The sequence below is a fragment of the Dreissena polymorpha genome, chromosome 9 (genome assembly GCF_020536995.1).
Source record: "Dreissena polymorpha isolate Duluth1 chromosome 9, UMN_Dpol_1.0, whole genome shotgun sequence".
NCBI classification, from domain to species: domain Eukaryota; kingdom Metazoa; phylum Mollusca; class Bivalvia; order Myida; family Dreissenidae; genus Dreissena; species Dreissena polymorpha.
Window position 1 is genome coordinate 69,314,115 of NC_068363.1, and position 18,942 is coordinate 69,333,056.

The window sequence follows — 18,942 nt, forward strand, 5'->3', positions numbered from 1 at the left end:
TAACGAGAGAATGTCGGTATGCTGATAAATCATGGGCCTGATAATGAGAGAATGTCGGTATTCTGATACATCGTGGGCCTGATAAAGAGAGAATGCCGGTATTCTGATACATCATGGGCATGATAAAGAGAGAATGCCGGTATTCTGATACATCATGGGCCTGATAATGAGAGAATGTCGGTATTCTGATACATCATGGGCCTGATAATGAGAGAATGCCGGTATTCTGATACATCATGGGCATGATAACGAGAGAATGTCGGTATGCTGATAAATCATGGGCCTGATAATGAGAGAATGTCGGTATTCTGATACATCATGGGCCTGATAAAGAGAGAATGCCGGTATTCTGATACATCATGGGCATGATAAAGAGAGAATGCCGGTATGCTGATACAGTATGGGCCTGATAATGAGAGAATGCCGGTATTCTGATATATCATGGGCCTGATAATGAGAGAATGCCGGTATTCTGATACATCATGGGCATGATAACGAGAGAATGTCGGTATTCTGATACATCATGGGCATGATAACGAGAGAATGCCGGTATTCTGATACATCATGGGCATGATAACGAGAGAATGTCGGTATTCTGATACATCATGGGCCTGATAATGAGAGAATGTCGGTATTCTGATACATCATGGGCCTGATAATGAGAGAATGCCGGTATTCTGATACATCATGGGCATGATAACGAGAGAATGTCGGTATTCTGATACATCATGGGCATGATAACGAGAGAATGTCGGTATTCTGATATATCATGGGCCTGATAATGAGAGAATGTCGGTATTCTGATACATCATGGGCCTGATAATGAGAGAATGTCGGTATTCTGATACATCATGGGCCTGATAATGAGAGAATGCCGGTATTCTGATACATCATGGGCATGATAACGAGAGAATGTCGGTATTCTGATACATCATGGGCCTGATAATGAGAGAATGTCGGTATGCTGATAAATCATGGGCCTGATAATAAGAGAATGCCGGTATTCTGATACATCATGGGCCTGATAGTGAGAGAATGCCGGTATTCTGATACATCATGGGCATGATAAAGAGAGAATGTCGGTATTCTGATAAATAATGAGCCTGATAACGAGAGAATGTCGTTATCCTGATGCATCATAGGCCTGAAAACGTGCGAATGTCGGTATTCTGATAGGTCATAGGCATGATAACGAGATAATGTCGGTATTATGATACCTTATAGGCATGATACCGAGAGAATGTCGGTAGTCTGAAACATAATGGGCCGTAAAAGGCCTGATAACAAGATTATGTCTGTATTCTGATACATAATAGGTCTGATAACGAGAGGTTATCGGTTTACTGATGCATTAAAGGGCTGATGCCAGGAGGAAATCGGTAAACTGGTGCATTAAAGGGCTGATGCCAGGAGGGAATCGGTATTCTGGTGCATTAAAGGGCTGATACAAGGAGGGAATCGGTATACTGGTGCATTAAAGGGCTGATGCCAGAAGGGAATCGGTATACTGGTGCATTAAAGGGCTGATACAAGGAGGGAATCGGTATACTGGTGCATTAAAGGGCTGATGCCAGGAGAGAATCGGTATACTGGTGCATTAAAGGGCTTATGCCAGGAGGAAATCTGTATACTGGTGCTTTAAAAGGCTGATGCAAGGAGGAAAATCGGTCTACTGGTGCATTAAAGGGCTTATGCAAGGAGTGAATCGGTATACTGGTGCATTAAAGGGCTGATGCCAGAAGGAAATCGGTATTCTGGTGCATTAAAAGGCTGATGCAAGGAGGAACATCGGTCTACTGGTGCATTAAAGGGCTTATGCAAGGAGTGAATCGGTATACTGGTGCATTAAAGGACTGATGCCAGGAGGAAATCGGTATACTGTTGCATTAAAGGGCTTATTTCAGGAGGAAATCTGTATACTGGTGCATTAAAAGGCTGATGCAAGGAGGAAAATCGGTCTACTGGTGCATTAAAGGGCTTATGCCAGGAGGAAATCTGTATACTGGTGCATTAAAAGGCTGATGCAAGGAGGAAAATCGGTCTACTGGTGCATTAAAGGGCTTATGCAAGGAGTGAATCGGTATACTGGTGCATTAAAGGACTGATGCCAGGAGGAAATCGGTATACTGTTGCATTAAAGGGCTTATTCCAGGAGGAATTCTGTATTAAAAGGCTGATGCAAGGAGGAAAATCGGTTTACTGGTGCATTAAAGGGCTTATGCCGGAAGGGAATCGGTATACTGATAAAAATTAAAGGGCTGATGCAAGGAGGGAATCGGTATATTGGTACATTAAAGGGCTTATGCAAGGAGGGAATCGGTAAACTGTTACATCTAAACGACGATGTCGATGTTTTGGCGAAAAGAACGATTGAGTACAAGTGAAGTATACGTAATTTACTAGGCAAGCATGTTTTAAAGACAGTTCAGATACTACTAAGTAGTAAGTTGTTCTTTTGTCAAAACATTTCCGTTATCTTTCTTTGATTCGCTGAGCTGACCAATAGGGCCAATATAGTGTTTTGTTTGGTTGACAAGTTTTTATTGGGAAAACAAATGAAATAATAGATAACACCATGACGACTTATCTATCATTTACAAACAAAATCTTCATCGAGGGAATACGTATAACACTGTGAACAACTAAAGACTGTAGTAGAGTCCTGTTCTATTCTTCAATCCATAAACGTCTTGAACCAATATCCAGTTTTATAAAAATATCAAAATTTCCTCTTTGTTAGGTTAAGGAATATTCTCAAACAATTCGCTGTCGACAAACACGAATGGGAAACGCAACCAAAACCACGAAAAATGTTAAACATTGACTAAACACTAACCTTTTTGCACACGTAATCTCCGGGCAGGTACAAGATGGGTTTCAACTTGAGCACGAGGTCGTAGAGCAGCGTCTTGTCGCAATCGGAGAAGAGCTTCACCTTGCTAAGCGTGTTAAAGTGCACGTGGATAGCGAGGTCCTTCCGGAGCTTCATCGGCAAGGCGTTCATCATCTGCCGCTCGTCTTAAATACACACGAGTATCTAACACGAAACAAATTGACGCATCGTAATAATAATTAAGACTTAATCAAAAGTATATTAATACTGTGTGAACCTTTTACTAATGGAGAAGTTGAAAATGAAGATATTTGATGACCGATGATGTTTGCTGCCAGTTGTAAATGGATCATACCCTCACCGTATTACCCCCAGCTAAATGTGCTTTTTAGAAATATTACAGATGGCTTTATGTTGCTGTCAATTGTATATGAATTAGGTCCTCTATTTATTACTCCTAGCGAAATGTGAAATGTAAACAATATTTACCGATAACTTTCAGATACTTTCTGTTGCTGCCAGTTGTATATGAACCAGGTCCTCCCCTTATTTCTCCAAGGGAAATGTGCTATTAAGCAATATTACCGATGACTTATCTGTTGCTGCCAGTTGTATGAGTCGTGGAATCCACTTATAAATCCTACGGAAATGTGCAATTAAGCAATATTACCGATGGCTTTCTGTTGCTGCCAGTTGTATGAGTCATGGAATCCACTTATTTCTCCAATGGAAATGTGCTATTAAGCAATATTACCGATGGCAATCTGTTGCTGCCAGTTGTATATGAACCATGTCCTCCCCTTATACTCCTAGTGAATTATGAAAAGTTACCAATATTTACCTATGACTTTCTGCTGCTGCCAGTTGTATATGAACCAGGTCCTCACTCGATCCTGCGTCTCCTTTGGGAGGTTCATGTTCTTCACGTAGTTCAACGCGGCGTCCATGCGCTTTGTGTACGTTCTCTTTACCATGTTGGCGGCGTCCACAATGTCGCGAATCTATGAATATAATATGAGTAGCAATGTGACCAAATCACCACGAGAAACGATAACTGATTGCGTTCAGTTAAAGTCTAAATTAACACCGTAGATATACTAAAAAGGACGAATTATACATTATTCATTGAAGGGAGGCAATCACATATTCCAGTCAAGCATAGTCTTTGTGTGATCAAATGAGTTTAACCTAGTTGTCACTCATTCATCGGTAATCATATATCTAATGTCGTACCTTAAAAAAAACGCTAGACTCTTTGTCTATGACAATTTGAAGTTCAGTTTTCATGAACATATTCACATATGTACATGCTTTTTCCACATTAAGTTTTTTCTTGATACTAGTACCTCAAATTACGATCGTTATATGCTTGAACAAATATTGTTAAGCATGACAATTAGCAACGGTGGATGTATGGTCTTGTGCACTGTATTACCCTTCAATGGCATCTACATATGTTTAAGTTAAATAGATATTAGTAGAATACCGACATTCTCTCGTTGTACTCTCAAGTTCTCAACTCAAGCTGGGATACTTCCTTGAGAATGTCAATCTAAAATCGCGGTTTAAACCGGTTAAAGAAATAACAAATCGTAGGAATGTAAATAAACATTAACCTTATCACATCGTCATTCAAATAGAAAACACATTGATAATTGGATTTACATACTAAACTTATCCAATTGCTCAATAACACCAGAGCAACATAATAAGAACTTTGAGGCATTATGAAATAAATCTCTTCTTGTTAACTAAGCATTATAAAGTAAAAATTCCAGATGACCAGATCAAATTTTTGTTTCTGATTGTTAATTTGTAATAAATCTTCCAATACTTTCCAAGATAAACCTCAGACAAAAAGTATTAATACAAATTAGAATAGTGAAATCACTCTTGAACTATGGAAGCAATAGATAAGTGTCACACACATCCTTCATTGATATTTAAATACTTATGCCATAAGTGAAAAGTTAATTAGTATGCAGGATATTTGCCATAAAAAAATTAAATTAACGAATTAACGAATAGAAATGTATGAAAAGAGGTGACCGTTGTTTATTTTAAATCCCCCATTCAGATCTTCATAGTTTAAAAATAATACTTTCTCTCTTAGTTTTGAGGTATGATCCTTACGTAATTTAAATACAAAAATTATTATAGACCAGAATATCAATAAAGAAACAAGTTATATATTTGTGCAATGCGATTTTCCTCGTTGATATATACCTATATATTAAGTTTCAAGTCTATATCCCGTAATTTCAATTTAAACTCAGGAAACAAAATGAATTTTAAAAAAAGACATCACCACTGAAAATATGGAGGATATGGCTAGTATATTCTACAATCTCCCGCCCACAACAAACTAACATATGTCTGCAAATAAGATTTCAGGTTGATTCCTATTTTACTCAGAATAAACAATGTATAGAAAAGAGTATAACATCAAAACACCGACGTTATGGATACACGACAATATGTCAAGCAGATTTAATTACAATTTGTAGTTTTAAGCGGATACCTCTTATTATGTTATGGGTGTTTTTAGATGATACACCACATTATAATTTAGTCAATGTCATGTTTCAGGTTAATACTGGTAAATTAGTAGTGATGGCCATTATAAATGACTATATATATATACGTGTTGTAGTATGCGATACAATCGCTAAACAAAACAGTAATTCCCCAAAGATATAATCACAGACATGCAGATCAACATTGTTTATATCTTATATCGGAATACAATTTGTATAAAATATGTGTGTGTTTTTTATAATCAATCCTTTGTAACGATTTGAGTTACGTTCTAGTATTTAAGAACAGTACTTTGCATTCTGCATAAATTATGACACATGTAATATCAGCTAGTGATATGTATTTACAACGTATAGAGGATAATAGTATTTGTTTCGAATGCTAAACAATAATTAATAGAACAAGTTCAGAGACTGACCTGACCAATCAGAAGCGCGAACACAAAGACACCGGAGACCCAGTATACTGTCATAAAAGAATACTCCAACGTATTGGTTGGTTTGGGATTGTTGCCGATGGATGTCGCCGTCTTTGTTGCCAGATAGAAACAGCGTATGTATCTGAAACACAAAATGCTTAATCAATTTATGATGAACTAAGTGGTTCGTTGTTCGGCTGAGGAAAACAAAAACTGTCTAAAAGATATGATAAAGTGTTAACAATAATCCACACTAGATTTTGCAGAAAACTGCAAGACCTGGCAACCATGTGTTTGAACAAACTAACATATTTTTTCAACTAAACCCATATATATCAAAACACAATGTGAAAAGGTATTATCAAGTTGCACGGTAAGTGGGTAACAAATGTGACATTCAGAGTGTTAAAATAGTTTAACTATCGCAACATATGGAAAACTGTCCTGCCTCATGTTTTTAAATTGACAGGATTCATTCACGTCTGAGAAATTATAAGCAGAAGTGTTCAGAGAATATTTTATGACGAGTGAGCAGCACATGTGACTTCTATGGTGGTTACAAGCTTCTCCTTTACGACCTTGTTTTTTAACCCTATAACACACTATCCACCAAAGTTAAGTCTGGAAACGCAACACTGGACAATACTCTGTTCGAACAGGAAGAGTAACATATTTACTTGGGGGTCACAATCGACAAAAGAATGAAATGAAGACAACAGGTACAGAGCGCAGAGGCAACAGCCAGGCGAAACGTAAGATTGTAAGGAAGCTAGCGTCAACACCGTGAGGAGCCAATGCAAATATCATCAATCTGTTGTACCAAGGCACAGTACGAATTCACCGGAATACGGCTACAACTCCTGGATGACGGCTTCCCAGGTCCAACAGCACAGTCCTCAATCTCATCACAAAAGACAGCCAACGTTATTGAAGAAAGGTACCCAAAGGTCGCATCAATAAGGACCTGTATAGATGAGTCAACAACAGAAGCAGTAAAAAGAAGGGGCTGTCTCGTAAGTGCATTACCCAGACGGACAGTGGCAGACAAAGGCCTTGACTTGAGAAACTTCTATGCGGCGACTGAAGCCTTGATACATGCTGAAAACATAAACAGCAGCAAATAATGAAAATACTGCGAGAAACAGCCAAAATATCTGTCACGCCTGAAAGCAGCTCTACCAAACATAAATTGCTTAATAATTGTACTCTAGTGGTTCCTCTCGCAACGAGAAAGACACTGATGTAATGAGGCAGACATTACGGACAATCTGGTAGCGAATGAAGACCAAAATATAAACAGAGTCAGTCTGAAAGATATGAACACCATCATCAAGACATGTTTTAAGACTGCTACTATGATCTGCCCAGACTAGAACAATACATTAACCTTCACCCACATTTAAATGATAGTCAATCCCCAAAGTGACCCAGTGGGGAGCTGACCAAATATGATTGGTTATGTTCTCCATGAATGCAGTATAAACCAAACCCTAAAGGAAGATGTATTTCCGTAGCATGAGATCCTGTAACATAAGCTCGACGAACAGATGAAAGCTCTATAGACGACCTCTCATTTTATTCTTACCTCCATACTTTACGTGTAACGAACGTGAAAAAGAAGACTGACACAAATGTTTTGACAAAGTTTTATGAAGATTAGACTCTTTCAAACGTTCATAACAGATTAGATGAACATGGAATATGTTAGGAAATACTTCAATTTTAACATACTTCACATATAACGCGAAAACTGCCTCATCCTCGGGAGACCATGTAAATAAATCATTTGAACAATTAGTAGCTCAGCAAGTGTTATGATACTTTAAAACAAACATATGACTAAATTTGAAAGTGTTGACAGTATTTTTCTTTACCCATATATTGAAAACTGCAATATTTTTCTACACCCATATCGTGAAAACTGGATCGCGCACATGGCGACCAACTGTTAGTAACCTTATACATAAAGGACTCTTATTTTATACATATCATCGAATAATGTCCTCCACATACGCTATGCCCTGACCGTTGTAGACCCATCGATTGGAGCCGAATCCCTCATACTCGGATATGGCGTAGTAGCCGCACGTCTCAACGTGAATAAGGAACAACATATACGTGATCGTCTTGACTATCCTAAAGTCAGAGAACAATACTTATTTCTCGGTACTTTGTAAACAAAATATCGGTACTGGGTAAAAACTTGCCTTAAAATTCCTAATTCCTGTGTAGTGTGTACTTTGAGATTAGACTTTTTATAATAAAAGTGTCGATTTGTAATGTGTTGGGATTAAACCGAGAGAGAGCGTATATCGTGCTTACCGCACAGCATGGGCAGATCGCACGAGATGGTCGCATCGCGAGTAGAACTCCCAAAAGGTCTGGACCTGGAAAGAAAACAACAAAATAATGATATGGGTATTGATATACCTTGCAATAATATGGATACACATCGTTTGACGTTATAGCTTTATTTAATCGTTATGCGCCCCACTAAAACGGTTTGCAAGGTGTGGTAACACCGTATTGTGGTAAAAGTGTAAACACAGCGTGTCGTCCCCCATCTGCTACAACTAAAACATTGTTTTCATCGATTATTTAGTCAGCTTATAAAGAATTATAATGAAAAGATAATTATTTATGATTCGACAATACTGGAGTGGTATATCCGTTTGATATATCAGAATTCTTCTAGTGCGACCAAAATGTAATAGTTCCTAGGACACGATTTTAGTGACAAGTGACATTTGCGAAAATTATGAAATACCTCATTTTTATAAAATTGTGAAAAAAAAAACTTAAAAGAAAACGAATTTTAAATACAATACTCATATTCGTAAGGGTTCACTTGGTGTCTACGTTGTGAAACACTACGCAAACACCTTTCTTACAGACGCATTGATCACAATCGCAAACATCTACATAAACTTCGACTTTCTCGCTACATGTCACTCGGTGTTTCGTCTACACATTTACAGCACAAAAGAAAACATCGGAGACTTGTGGAGAAATTGATCGTCCAGTAAGAGTATCTTTGTTTTTGGTATGCCATTTTTTGACACAGTAAATCCTTACTTACAGGCATGGTTATTAGTAGTTTGTATTCATATGTTCAAGCACTGACCAAATTACATCAGACTAAGGTTGTTTATTTATTCTTGGTTGAGTTCAAGATGGCATTAAGACTCAATTGATATATAACAAGTAACATAAACATAATAACATTGAAAGCGTCTGTATTGTTGGCAATGTAACCTATTACACCAGCTGCGACCGTTGACAAATAGGTCTTAAACACTATTAGAAATGTAAAACGTCTGTGCACTGTTGGCATGTTGCACATGTATGACGTTGATTCATTCAAACACCAAATGTAATCTTTATGCATGCAAAAAGATCAACTCAGAAGGCTGGTGAAGCTATTGGTGATCCTGCCAGAACATATTTGATATAAATGTATTATATTCTAAATGATTATTTGAAAATGAGTCTAGCTGCTTAAGTGATAAATTATTGTTATTAAATCATACATACGCGACAAGTATTGATGCAAAGCATGGAATTTCAGTGTAAAAGGCACTCAATGAAGTTACATGGAACTATTTTGTTTTTCTACTGTAAATATTAATATATTAGCCGATTATTTTAAACAAAACAGAAAAAGATACTGGTATAACCATTATATATAATTTGTGTTATAACCCCCAAATAACCATTATTTATGATATTGTGTTATAACCCCCAAATAACCATTATCTATGATTTTGTGTTGTAACCCCCAAATATTTCATAGTTCATTTTATTTACATTGGTTTCCTTTTTTACTGGAATCCGTATGCAGTTTTTGTTAATGGAACAGAACTGTGAAGGTTTTAAAAAATCTGCTTCATCTTGTAAGCGTAATTTCGTATTTTTCTCAACTTCAAAGGGAGATGATTCTGAACGTATTCTTACGTTGCTCATTTACGATAGGGGTTGAGTACTCATTGATATGAAAACACTGTAAAAGTTTGAAAAAAAAATGAATGAAAACTTTAAATTGCATAAAGAAGCTGCATTTCACAATGCTTTGAAATTCAGTAAAAGGTCATAATATATTTATTGCTCCGATATTCATCATATTTAATAGGGTTCGAGTAATACTGATATAAAAACACTTAACAAGTTTGGAAAGATTCAAACGAAAGTTGTGAAATCTTTTAAACAAGTGGAAATTGTTTATTTTGTCAAATTTAATAGAAAGAAATTCTGGACTTATTGTCCCAATGTTTCTCATTTTAAATGAGGTAAAAATGCTCATTGATATGAAGACACTGTAAGTTTGGAAAGAATCTGATGAAAAATGTTGACATTATCACCTTACCAAGCAGTTTTTCACTTTTATTTATAAATTCAAAGAGACATAATTCTGGACATATGATCCGATATTGCTCATATAGAGAGTTTGGGTTGGGTCCTCATTGATAAAAAAACCTGTGCAAGTTTGGGAACAATCGGATGAAAATTTTGGACTTCGAACAACGATTTCAAAATTTCTCAAATTCTAAGGAAGATAACTATGGACGTTATGGTCGGATAATGCTTAAGGGCCCATACCACCGGGATAGTAATACGTGTCGCGCTTCGCACTCTATATGTGGTTCTTAAAAAAACTCCGAGGAGTGCTTGACTCTAGGGAAACGGGTTGCTGGGACACAGCTCCTCCTTGATAAGCGGCTGTTTTCTTTATCGCAACTCATTGTTACAATCAATAATACGTGTCGCGCTTCGCGCTCTATATGTGGTAGGGATAGTACTTAGGGCCTATGATAGACAACCGTAAAAATACATGGATAATAGATGTGTTGTTTGCATTTATTTGTTAATATAAAAACACGTGTATTTTTATAAGATATTTAAGTGATGTAAGAAATTTTTATTAACGTTGTCACCACGCGGCATCTATTAATTTTAATAAAAATGCCCAATTGTAGTAAAATGGATTTTAAAATGTCTACATAAAATAAAGCTTTAATATATTTACTAATCTGACTGAAAAAAAATTGTCAGCCGCCCAACTGTTCCGTTCGTGCCGGAACCCGGGATTGAACCGGGCGCCTTAAGATGATAGTTGCGTAAACAACTTCAGTCTAACGCTCTCCCAACTGAGCTTTTCCGGCTGACATCATTTATGTACTGCTATTTGGTAAAGTTGTGTATAGCGATCTATATTATATGTCTATAAATAAACTAATACATTGTACGTTTTCGTACCACTATGCCTTCCAATAAACTTGCTTGCGCGATAGGTCGTCAAATATAGTACTAAATTGATTCTCCACTAAATAAGCAAATTAGAAAAAACACAAAATAAATATATTTTGATTATGTTTTGTTTTTATACACAACCAGAAAGTTTCGCGTATTTGCCCAGTCCCTGTGATCTTTCCCTGTGATCAGTTGTGGATCAGTTTTTAATTACAAGATAAGTATTGATGCAAAGCATCAAAGGGCGTTGGTAATTTCAGTGTAAAAGGCACTAAATGAAGTTACATTGAACGATTTTTTTTCTACTGTAAATATTAATATATTGGCCGATTATTTTAGCAAAAAAGAAAAAGATACTGGTATAACCATTATCTTTAATTTTGTGTTATAACCCCCAAATAATCATTATTTATGATGTTGTGTTATAACTCCCAAATAATCATTATCTATGATTTTGTTCTGTAACCCCCAAATATTTCATAGTTCATTTTATTTACATTGGTTTCCTTTTTTACTGGCATCCGTGTGCAGTTTTCATTAATAGAACATAACTGTGTAGGTTTTAAAAAATCTGCTTCATCTTGTAAGCGTAATTTCATATTTTTCTCAATTTCAAGGAGAGATGATTCTGAACTTATTTTTACGTTGCTCATTTACGATAGGGGTTGAGTACTCACTGATATGAAAACACTGTAAAAGTTTGAAAAAAAATGAATGATAACTGTAAATTGCATAAAGAAGCTGCATTTCACAATACTTTGAAATTCAGTAAAAGATCATAATATATTTATTGCTCCGATATTCATCATTATCATTAGGGTTCAGTAATACTGATATAAAAACACTTAACAAGTTTGGAAAGATTCAGACGAAAGTTGTGAAATCTTTTAAACACGTGGAAATTGTTTATAATTTTCAAACTTAATAGAAAAAAATCTGGACTTATTGTCCCTATGTTTCTCATTTTAAATGAGGTAAAAATGTGCATTGATATAAAGACACGGTAAGTTTGTAAAGAATCTGATGAAAAATGTTGACATAACCACCTAACCAAGCAGATTTTCACTTTTATTTTTAAATTCAAAGAGACATAATTCTGGACTTTTAATCCGATATTGCTCATATAGAGTTTGGGTTTGGTCCGTAAAATAACTTCTCCTCCCATAAGCGAAAAGAAAATGCATTCCATACTAGTCGCCGCTCTTCAGAGCGACGCCAAAAACATTTAGCTTTGCATTATTGGCGATAAATGTTGTAATAAATGTAATAGGCACAAATGCAGTACTTATTTACACTAATTTACACAAAAATCACCACTATGCAAGATATTCTTAAAACAAAAATATATACATTGATCCGTAAAATAATTTCTCCTCCCATAAGCGAAAAAAATTGCATTACATACTAGAAGCCGCTCTCCAGAGCGACGCCAACAATCGCGACAAAATTTGGTTAACCTGTGTCGAAATATAAAGTGTTTAATGGTGCCCCATGTATTGTACAAAAGATGTTATGGGACACAGCGCTACTCAAAGATGTCGATGGAAAAAAAGAACAATTAATATGTTCATCATTTAAATCTTGTCAATACACTGCTTTGGTAAGGACTGCATAGGAGTTGATGTGTTTCGTTCAAGGAGCGATTTATAAGAAGATAATATCGTTGCATACAAATCATAAAGCATCAAATAACATCAATATAATTTGTCTTTAATTTATATTTGCAGAGTCATGCAACAGGCTTTCAAATGAATAAATTGAGTCGTGTTCTGAGAAAACTGGCCATAATGCATGTGCGTAAAGTGTCGTCCCAGATTAGTATGTGCAGTCCGCACAGGCTAATCAGGGACGATACTTTCTGCCTAAATTGGATTATTCCTAAGAAAAGACTTCATTTAAACGAAAATGTCATAAAAGCTGAAAGTGTCCCTGATTAGTCTGTGCTAATCTGGAACGACACTTTACGCACATGCATTAAGCCCCGTTTTCACAGAACACGCCTAAATTAAAATGACTTCATGAATTATTGCGAGAACGCATAGTTTGGAGGCTCTTTGCATACATCAATTGTGTTGTTATAAAAACTTAAAATTTCAAGCGAAGTACAAATACTGCCATGAACAGCTCAGGGCTTGAAGAGGCAAGTATATTATTTCCCTTCTTCAAATTGAATACAAAAAAAATCTAAACGAAAGTACTGAATGAAATGAAATTTAGATGAGATAGCAACACTTTTAGCGTGAATTTGCTCTAAATTAGCAAACATTTAACTTATTTAATTATTCGTACCAAACTTAATTGTTGTTAAACTTTACGGTAAACAATGTTAAAACGAAAATATTTACTCAATATAGTGTTACCTTTAGTAACCTTGGCAAACGGTACCACGGGTTGACCTTCATCTGAATCAGGTACAGAAGGTCGAGGGGAAGCAGGGAGGCCACGTCAAACTGCGTACAAATTAAAAGAGATGATCAACTTCAAAGTAAGTCATCTCAATTTTCCTGGACTCATACGTGTATAAACTGTATCAGTATGCTCGTTTGTTTTCATCAATTATAAATTGTAAAACTATATGTACTTATATGCATATTCATACTTTGAATGACTTTGATAAAAACTTGAACATTGTCTTTCAAAACATATGCAAATGTTTAAAAATTGACAAGTGTGCATTAACGTGTGTCCATGACAGAAATATGAGAACTGAATGAGGACACCGCTAGTGAATTGAATAACGTTAGATACTCAAGGACAATATGTTCGCCAAAGATATTACGGTATCAGATAATTGCTTCGTTTAAAATGGATTACACCAACGATAACTATACCTTGAAGATGCGTTTTCGGAAATAGTTTGCCCTTGTTTTCGATCGATGTGTCTGAAATTGAGGACTTGTATTTAAGAGACATACGATAATCTAAGTACTAAACACGGTGTGTGCTAATTCAAATGATAACTATTGCCGTGGAAAACCAGCATATTTTGGTGCATAATGAAGCATGAAAATAAACATCAGTAAGTTATCAATTTGATAGTTGGCGCCATGTTTAGCTTGTTTGGTGCGGCCTTTTTTAATTGAGGTATTCAAATCATGAATTAATCAAATAATAACTAAAAAACTGCGTATTTTCGAACTGACGCCTTAATACTGCATCGGTTTTTGAACAGTGATATTTTAATCATAAATCATATCACGTTTCCCATTTGCATTCAATTTAATAAAAAACTAATAATATTTTCAATCTGATGTTAATTACAAATATTTGTGAACTCGAAGTGAAGTCTCAAATGATGATATAAATCACACGCTTCGTTTAAATGGCGATACCGGTTTAATGTTTGCCATTTTACTGGATAAGATAATTATATATCGTAAATGTTGTTATGAATGTCATTCATATTAAACAACACATTATTTATAACTGAATTAGTATACTTCGGAAACGCAGATACAAAGCTTAAAGTTTGATACTTGCATGCAACAAGTTAACAACCCATATACACACGCATATATATTTACGCACACAACTATATATGATTTACTTAAATAGTCTATGATACGGGCATTTAAGAAATCTTTTGTTACTTGACACAAAAATAACTTGTTAATCTCCACACAGTCGCTTCTTGCTCTCACATACAATGTCTGCCATCAAAAGAAAATTCTACCAAATGTGTAAGGATTTTTTTAAGTATTATATTATAAAAAAAATAGTGTCATTTTCGTTAATGTTTTGCAAAAAGTGTATAATTTAACGGTCGTAACCAATTATTAAATTACCTAATTTAAAAAAGCTTACTTAACACCGGCAACATTATCGTACAACTAGGTTAGCCTATCATCACGTGGTAGGTTATTAAGGCAGGGATTTGAGCTAGCTATGCTGGTTCCAGTCAAATCACTGTACGGAGGTCGATAACTTGTGTTCAATCGCACGCATACCTCTTTCAGACCGCTGTTCAGAAAGCTAATCCTAGATTTAAACAGCATGATATCAAGGATGTAAATGACGTCACACGTGTAGTCTGCTATCAACCAGTACATGATATTGTCGTCTGTCTGGTAGGGAAAGGCGGCTCGCAGCGGAATCACCCAGGCGTTGTACAAGAATGCACACGTGACGATAAACAGCCAGAATAGGTACAGCTTACCTGAAAATTGTGAATTGGTCAAATTGAGACTTTTTGGCAGGCAGTTAAATAGTCGTTAAATAGACAAAAATGTATTGGCAATTACTCGTGAACAAAATTCATGTATACTAAATTCTAAATTAAGCATAAAAGTTGACAAATGTAATAATATTTTGAAAGCACGTTCATCAACAAAAAAGGGAATTATTATAATTAAATTCACTTACTAGTTGAAGTTTATAGTGGGTTGCTGTTTTTATATTGAATCCATTGCATATTATACATTGTTTATTACTATGGTATTTAAACTTATTGGTTCGCCTCGTTCTAAAAGTTCAATTTAAACTTACTTTGTGGTTCGATTACATGCGGAAATTGGAGCTTTCGTAACCATCTCGGCAACGCATATTTCTTCGTCTTTTCATTTTCCTGCTCTTCGCGGAAACGCGCGATCTCTGAAACCGTATCGCCTTCGACATGCTCCGGAAAGAACGAATCCAGCCGACGTCTGAATTGAGGTTCAGCTGATATTGCTGCAAAACGAATGTTTGGTTGAACATCGCGTATTAAAGTGATATCAATCGGCATGGTATGCTTAACAAAAATACTTAATGTAAAGCAAATAATGCGTTTAATATAGGCATATCCAAAAGTGTGTTGTTAAATAAGTTAAGCATTCATTACACTATTTTCAATGGACTAGGGCTTTCAATTGATGTGATGAATATAAACCAAGACAATAAACGTATACTTTATTAATGTCGTAGGTATTCAACCATTCATCCGATGCCAGGTGAAAGAGCAGTAAGATATCAGTTAAACTGAGCACAAAACGACAAAACAAATAACACTTTCAACCTCCGTGTTCTTAATAGACAACATAATCATGTGCTTTCTTAGGTAGTATTAAAGAACCCAAGTGTTACAGAATGTAAGTGTTAAAGAAGCCTTGTAAATCCAGTTGCGTTTCTTTATTTTGATACATCGTTTGATTGTTTTCTGACTTTTGCTGTTTTCTTAATACTAAGGCGGAAAAAATAAATAAGAACAGATTTGCCATTGTTTTCATAAAAATGCCGAAATGTGTTAATGTTTTTTGTGACCTTTCTATAGTAAAGTTATGTTTAGATTCGACGTTATTGAGTGTTCCTATGTCACCGGTACCTCTTTTCTTCGTTATTCCCAAGTTATAGATATATGCTCTTCCAGTGCGAGTATGCAAAACGATGTACAATCACGTACATTTGATAGTTCAACTCTCAGCTTTATAACCCAGAGGGTTACTGAGAGTTGCAATGCGCCCTCTTTTGTCCAAAGGTGCAAAATTTGATCACAACGCTAAGGAACACTGATATTCCAAAAATTTATCAACGTTTACCGGTCTAAAGCAAACACTCATGTCCATGGTACCATTTAAGCAAGAAATAAATGCTTTTTATTTAATTTGTTATTCTTTCGGATGCTCTATCCCCCATATTGGAAAAACTGTCATTATATTGCCGACAAAACGTGTCGCTATCGGTTAGGTCGCAGTACATCAATCTTTTTCACATCGTGATATTCGGTGTAACCTAAGTCGATAACGATGTCGAACAGATGTCGAATATTAACACTGTTCCAAATTTCAAAATAAAACTGTCAGCAAGAATAGTGTGTTGAAACATCGTCGTGTTTTTAAGGTTGCATGCAAAGGATAACGTCCGTAGGCTGCCATTCAGGTAAATTTAATGTGTTTTCGAAGCTTATTCATCGCTTTCCTTAATTGGTAACGAACGCCGTCTGGTAAGAGATGCACACGAAATCTGTGCACAGAACTGCGATTGTATTTATGAAGGATACATATGTATTCCCAGAGCCGTCAAAGCAAAAATTATCAAAGGCTCCGGGAGTACGTTTATATGTACTAGTATATTTGTATGCTGGTTTTTCAGTTTGCCGCAAAGTACCGAATGTTCTGTGCGCTGTATCGAACACGGTTTAATAAAGTTCAAGTGACAAACCTATCCCAACGGAGCTTAAAAAAATAAACGCAAAAATACATGATGTCAAATATTGAGCCCATAGGACTCGAGTACCTTGCTTAAATGAGGTCATTTCATGAAGATCAAATTGGTTCCGTCGTTGGAAGTAATTACGCATAAGCACACTAGAGCATACAAGGTAGTAACAGTCATTGTGTTCGTTAGTAATTGGTCATTATTCTTGCTTTGAGTTGAAGTAATAACTTTATAACAAGAATGTTCGCTGTAGACCTACGTTCTTATCCAAAACATCGGGTTTTCTTCACGTAGAAATGAGCACCATTACACGGCGTTTCCTTAGTTCCTGTTTTTATATTGACCCACATCTTATGTAATTCTTTCACTTTAAAACATTTGCCGCCATTGTTACAACTTCGGCAGTTTCGTTTCGAAAACATCATTTTTTTTCCAACGTACGCTATTTTCAAGCAATATTTACAATATCCTTATTTCTAAAAATAGATCCCTTTCATAACCATTTATTTTACTGTGGGAGCTTTTTTCAGATCTCCCCCATAGACACACAAGAAACGGACTCGAGAGCGTTTCAAATAAGCCTAAGGCTTTCTATGCAATCGAGCTTAAATAAATATGTTTAAAAAAAACATTTATTTTAAAGAAAGATTATACGATTTTGTAAAATATTTATGCATTTATAAAAAATGTGTAAAATAAACTTATTATACATATATTTCAATATAAATTAAAATAAAAGTAAAAAAGAACATGTGTCGAAAAATGCGAAATAAGCCAGAAAAATGTATCTACTGTCGAATTCGCCAGCATGTATATCATGCATGTACGATGTGAATCTAAATTTAGTTTTATGGATCATTTTAATTTCTTGCAACGATATCTATCCCTAACACGAACACTAACTGCGATCCTCATTAGTTTTTGTAGCGTCAATAAGAAAGGACGAAAGCGTGCAAGAGAGGAAAATGGAAAGGAAGGGAATTGCTTTGAAGAAGGCTACTGCTGGTATATACAATCCGATATCAGAGTTCTTTGACAAATACATTAACTCATATCCACCAGACACATATAAAGTTTGCTACATTTACATGCATGTATACATTTCTTATTATATAAGTATTATAATTATATTATTTTTTCAATCTATTCCTGGCATGTTTTGCAGAGATGACATCAACATAATGAAACAAAACAATGGTCTACCGTATCGTAGTAATCCTGAAGGAAATAGAAAGTGTGTGTATGGACTGGGAATACAACTTACTATTTTATAGTAAACAGTCGTTTTTATGTGGTTTTATTTAAGTTTCGATGTTACAAAAGCGGTATGGCAGATCTCTTAAGAACATGTGTAGTTGTTCTTTAAATGCGTCTAAGTTTTTATTCTACCCTCTCGGCCGCTAAACCATTTTTGAGAAATTAAACACCACTAACCTGTTTGACAGAATATGACATACAATAATGCTCAGCTGGTTATTAAATGAGTAGTGAACGAAACAGCAAGTAATTACACATATAACTAAATGTCTTAAGGATTTGGTCATATACACAGCATATATACGAAGCTGACCATATTAAGCGTACAGAAAATATGCATGAAAAAGACATAACTACGGATCTGATGATTGCATCAAACGTTTTGATTAGGTTTGTATAACATTTGATCGGGTAATCTAGTTATTACCATTTTCTGACCGCTTTTCAAATATGACCGAGCAATTAGTGGCAAAGTTCCATCACAATTTCATGAAGAGGTTACCTACGGGTAATACAA

General features: G+C 35.6%; 1 protein-coding gene across 1 annotated transcript in view; it reads right to left on the minus strand.

The window, feature by feature from the left end:
* LOC127846135 (uncharacterized) overlaps nt 1–18,942 on the minus strand; it is a 45,073-nt gene that overhangs the window by 16,385 nt on the left and 9,746 nt on the right. The window contains exons 4-12 of the mRNA XM_052377312.1: nt 15,522–15,704; nt 14,984–15,192; nt 13,868–13,918; nt 13,397–13,486; nt 8,112–8,176; nt 7,803–7,925; nt 5,790–5,931; nt 3,675–3,834; nt 2,837–3,018 (exon numbers count right to left, since the gene is read on the minus strand). Of these exons, the coding sequence (XP_052233272.1) occupies nt 2,837–3,018; nt 3,675–3,834; nt 5,790–5,931; nt 7,803–7,925; nt 8,112–8,176; nt 13,397–13,486; nt 13,868–13,918; nt 14,984–15,192; nt 15,522–15,704 (1,205 nt within the window). The remainder of the gene's footprint in view (nt 1–2,836; nt 3,019–3,674; nt 3,835–5,789; nt 5,932–7,802; nt 7,926–8,111; nt 8,177–13,396; nt 13,487–13,867; nt 13,919–14,983; nt 15,193–15,521; nt 15,705–18,942) is intronic.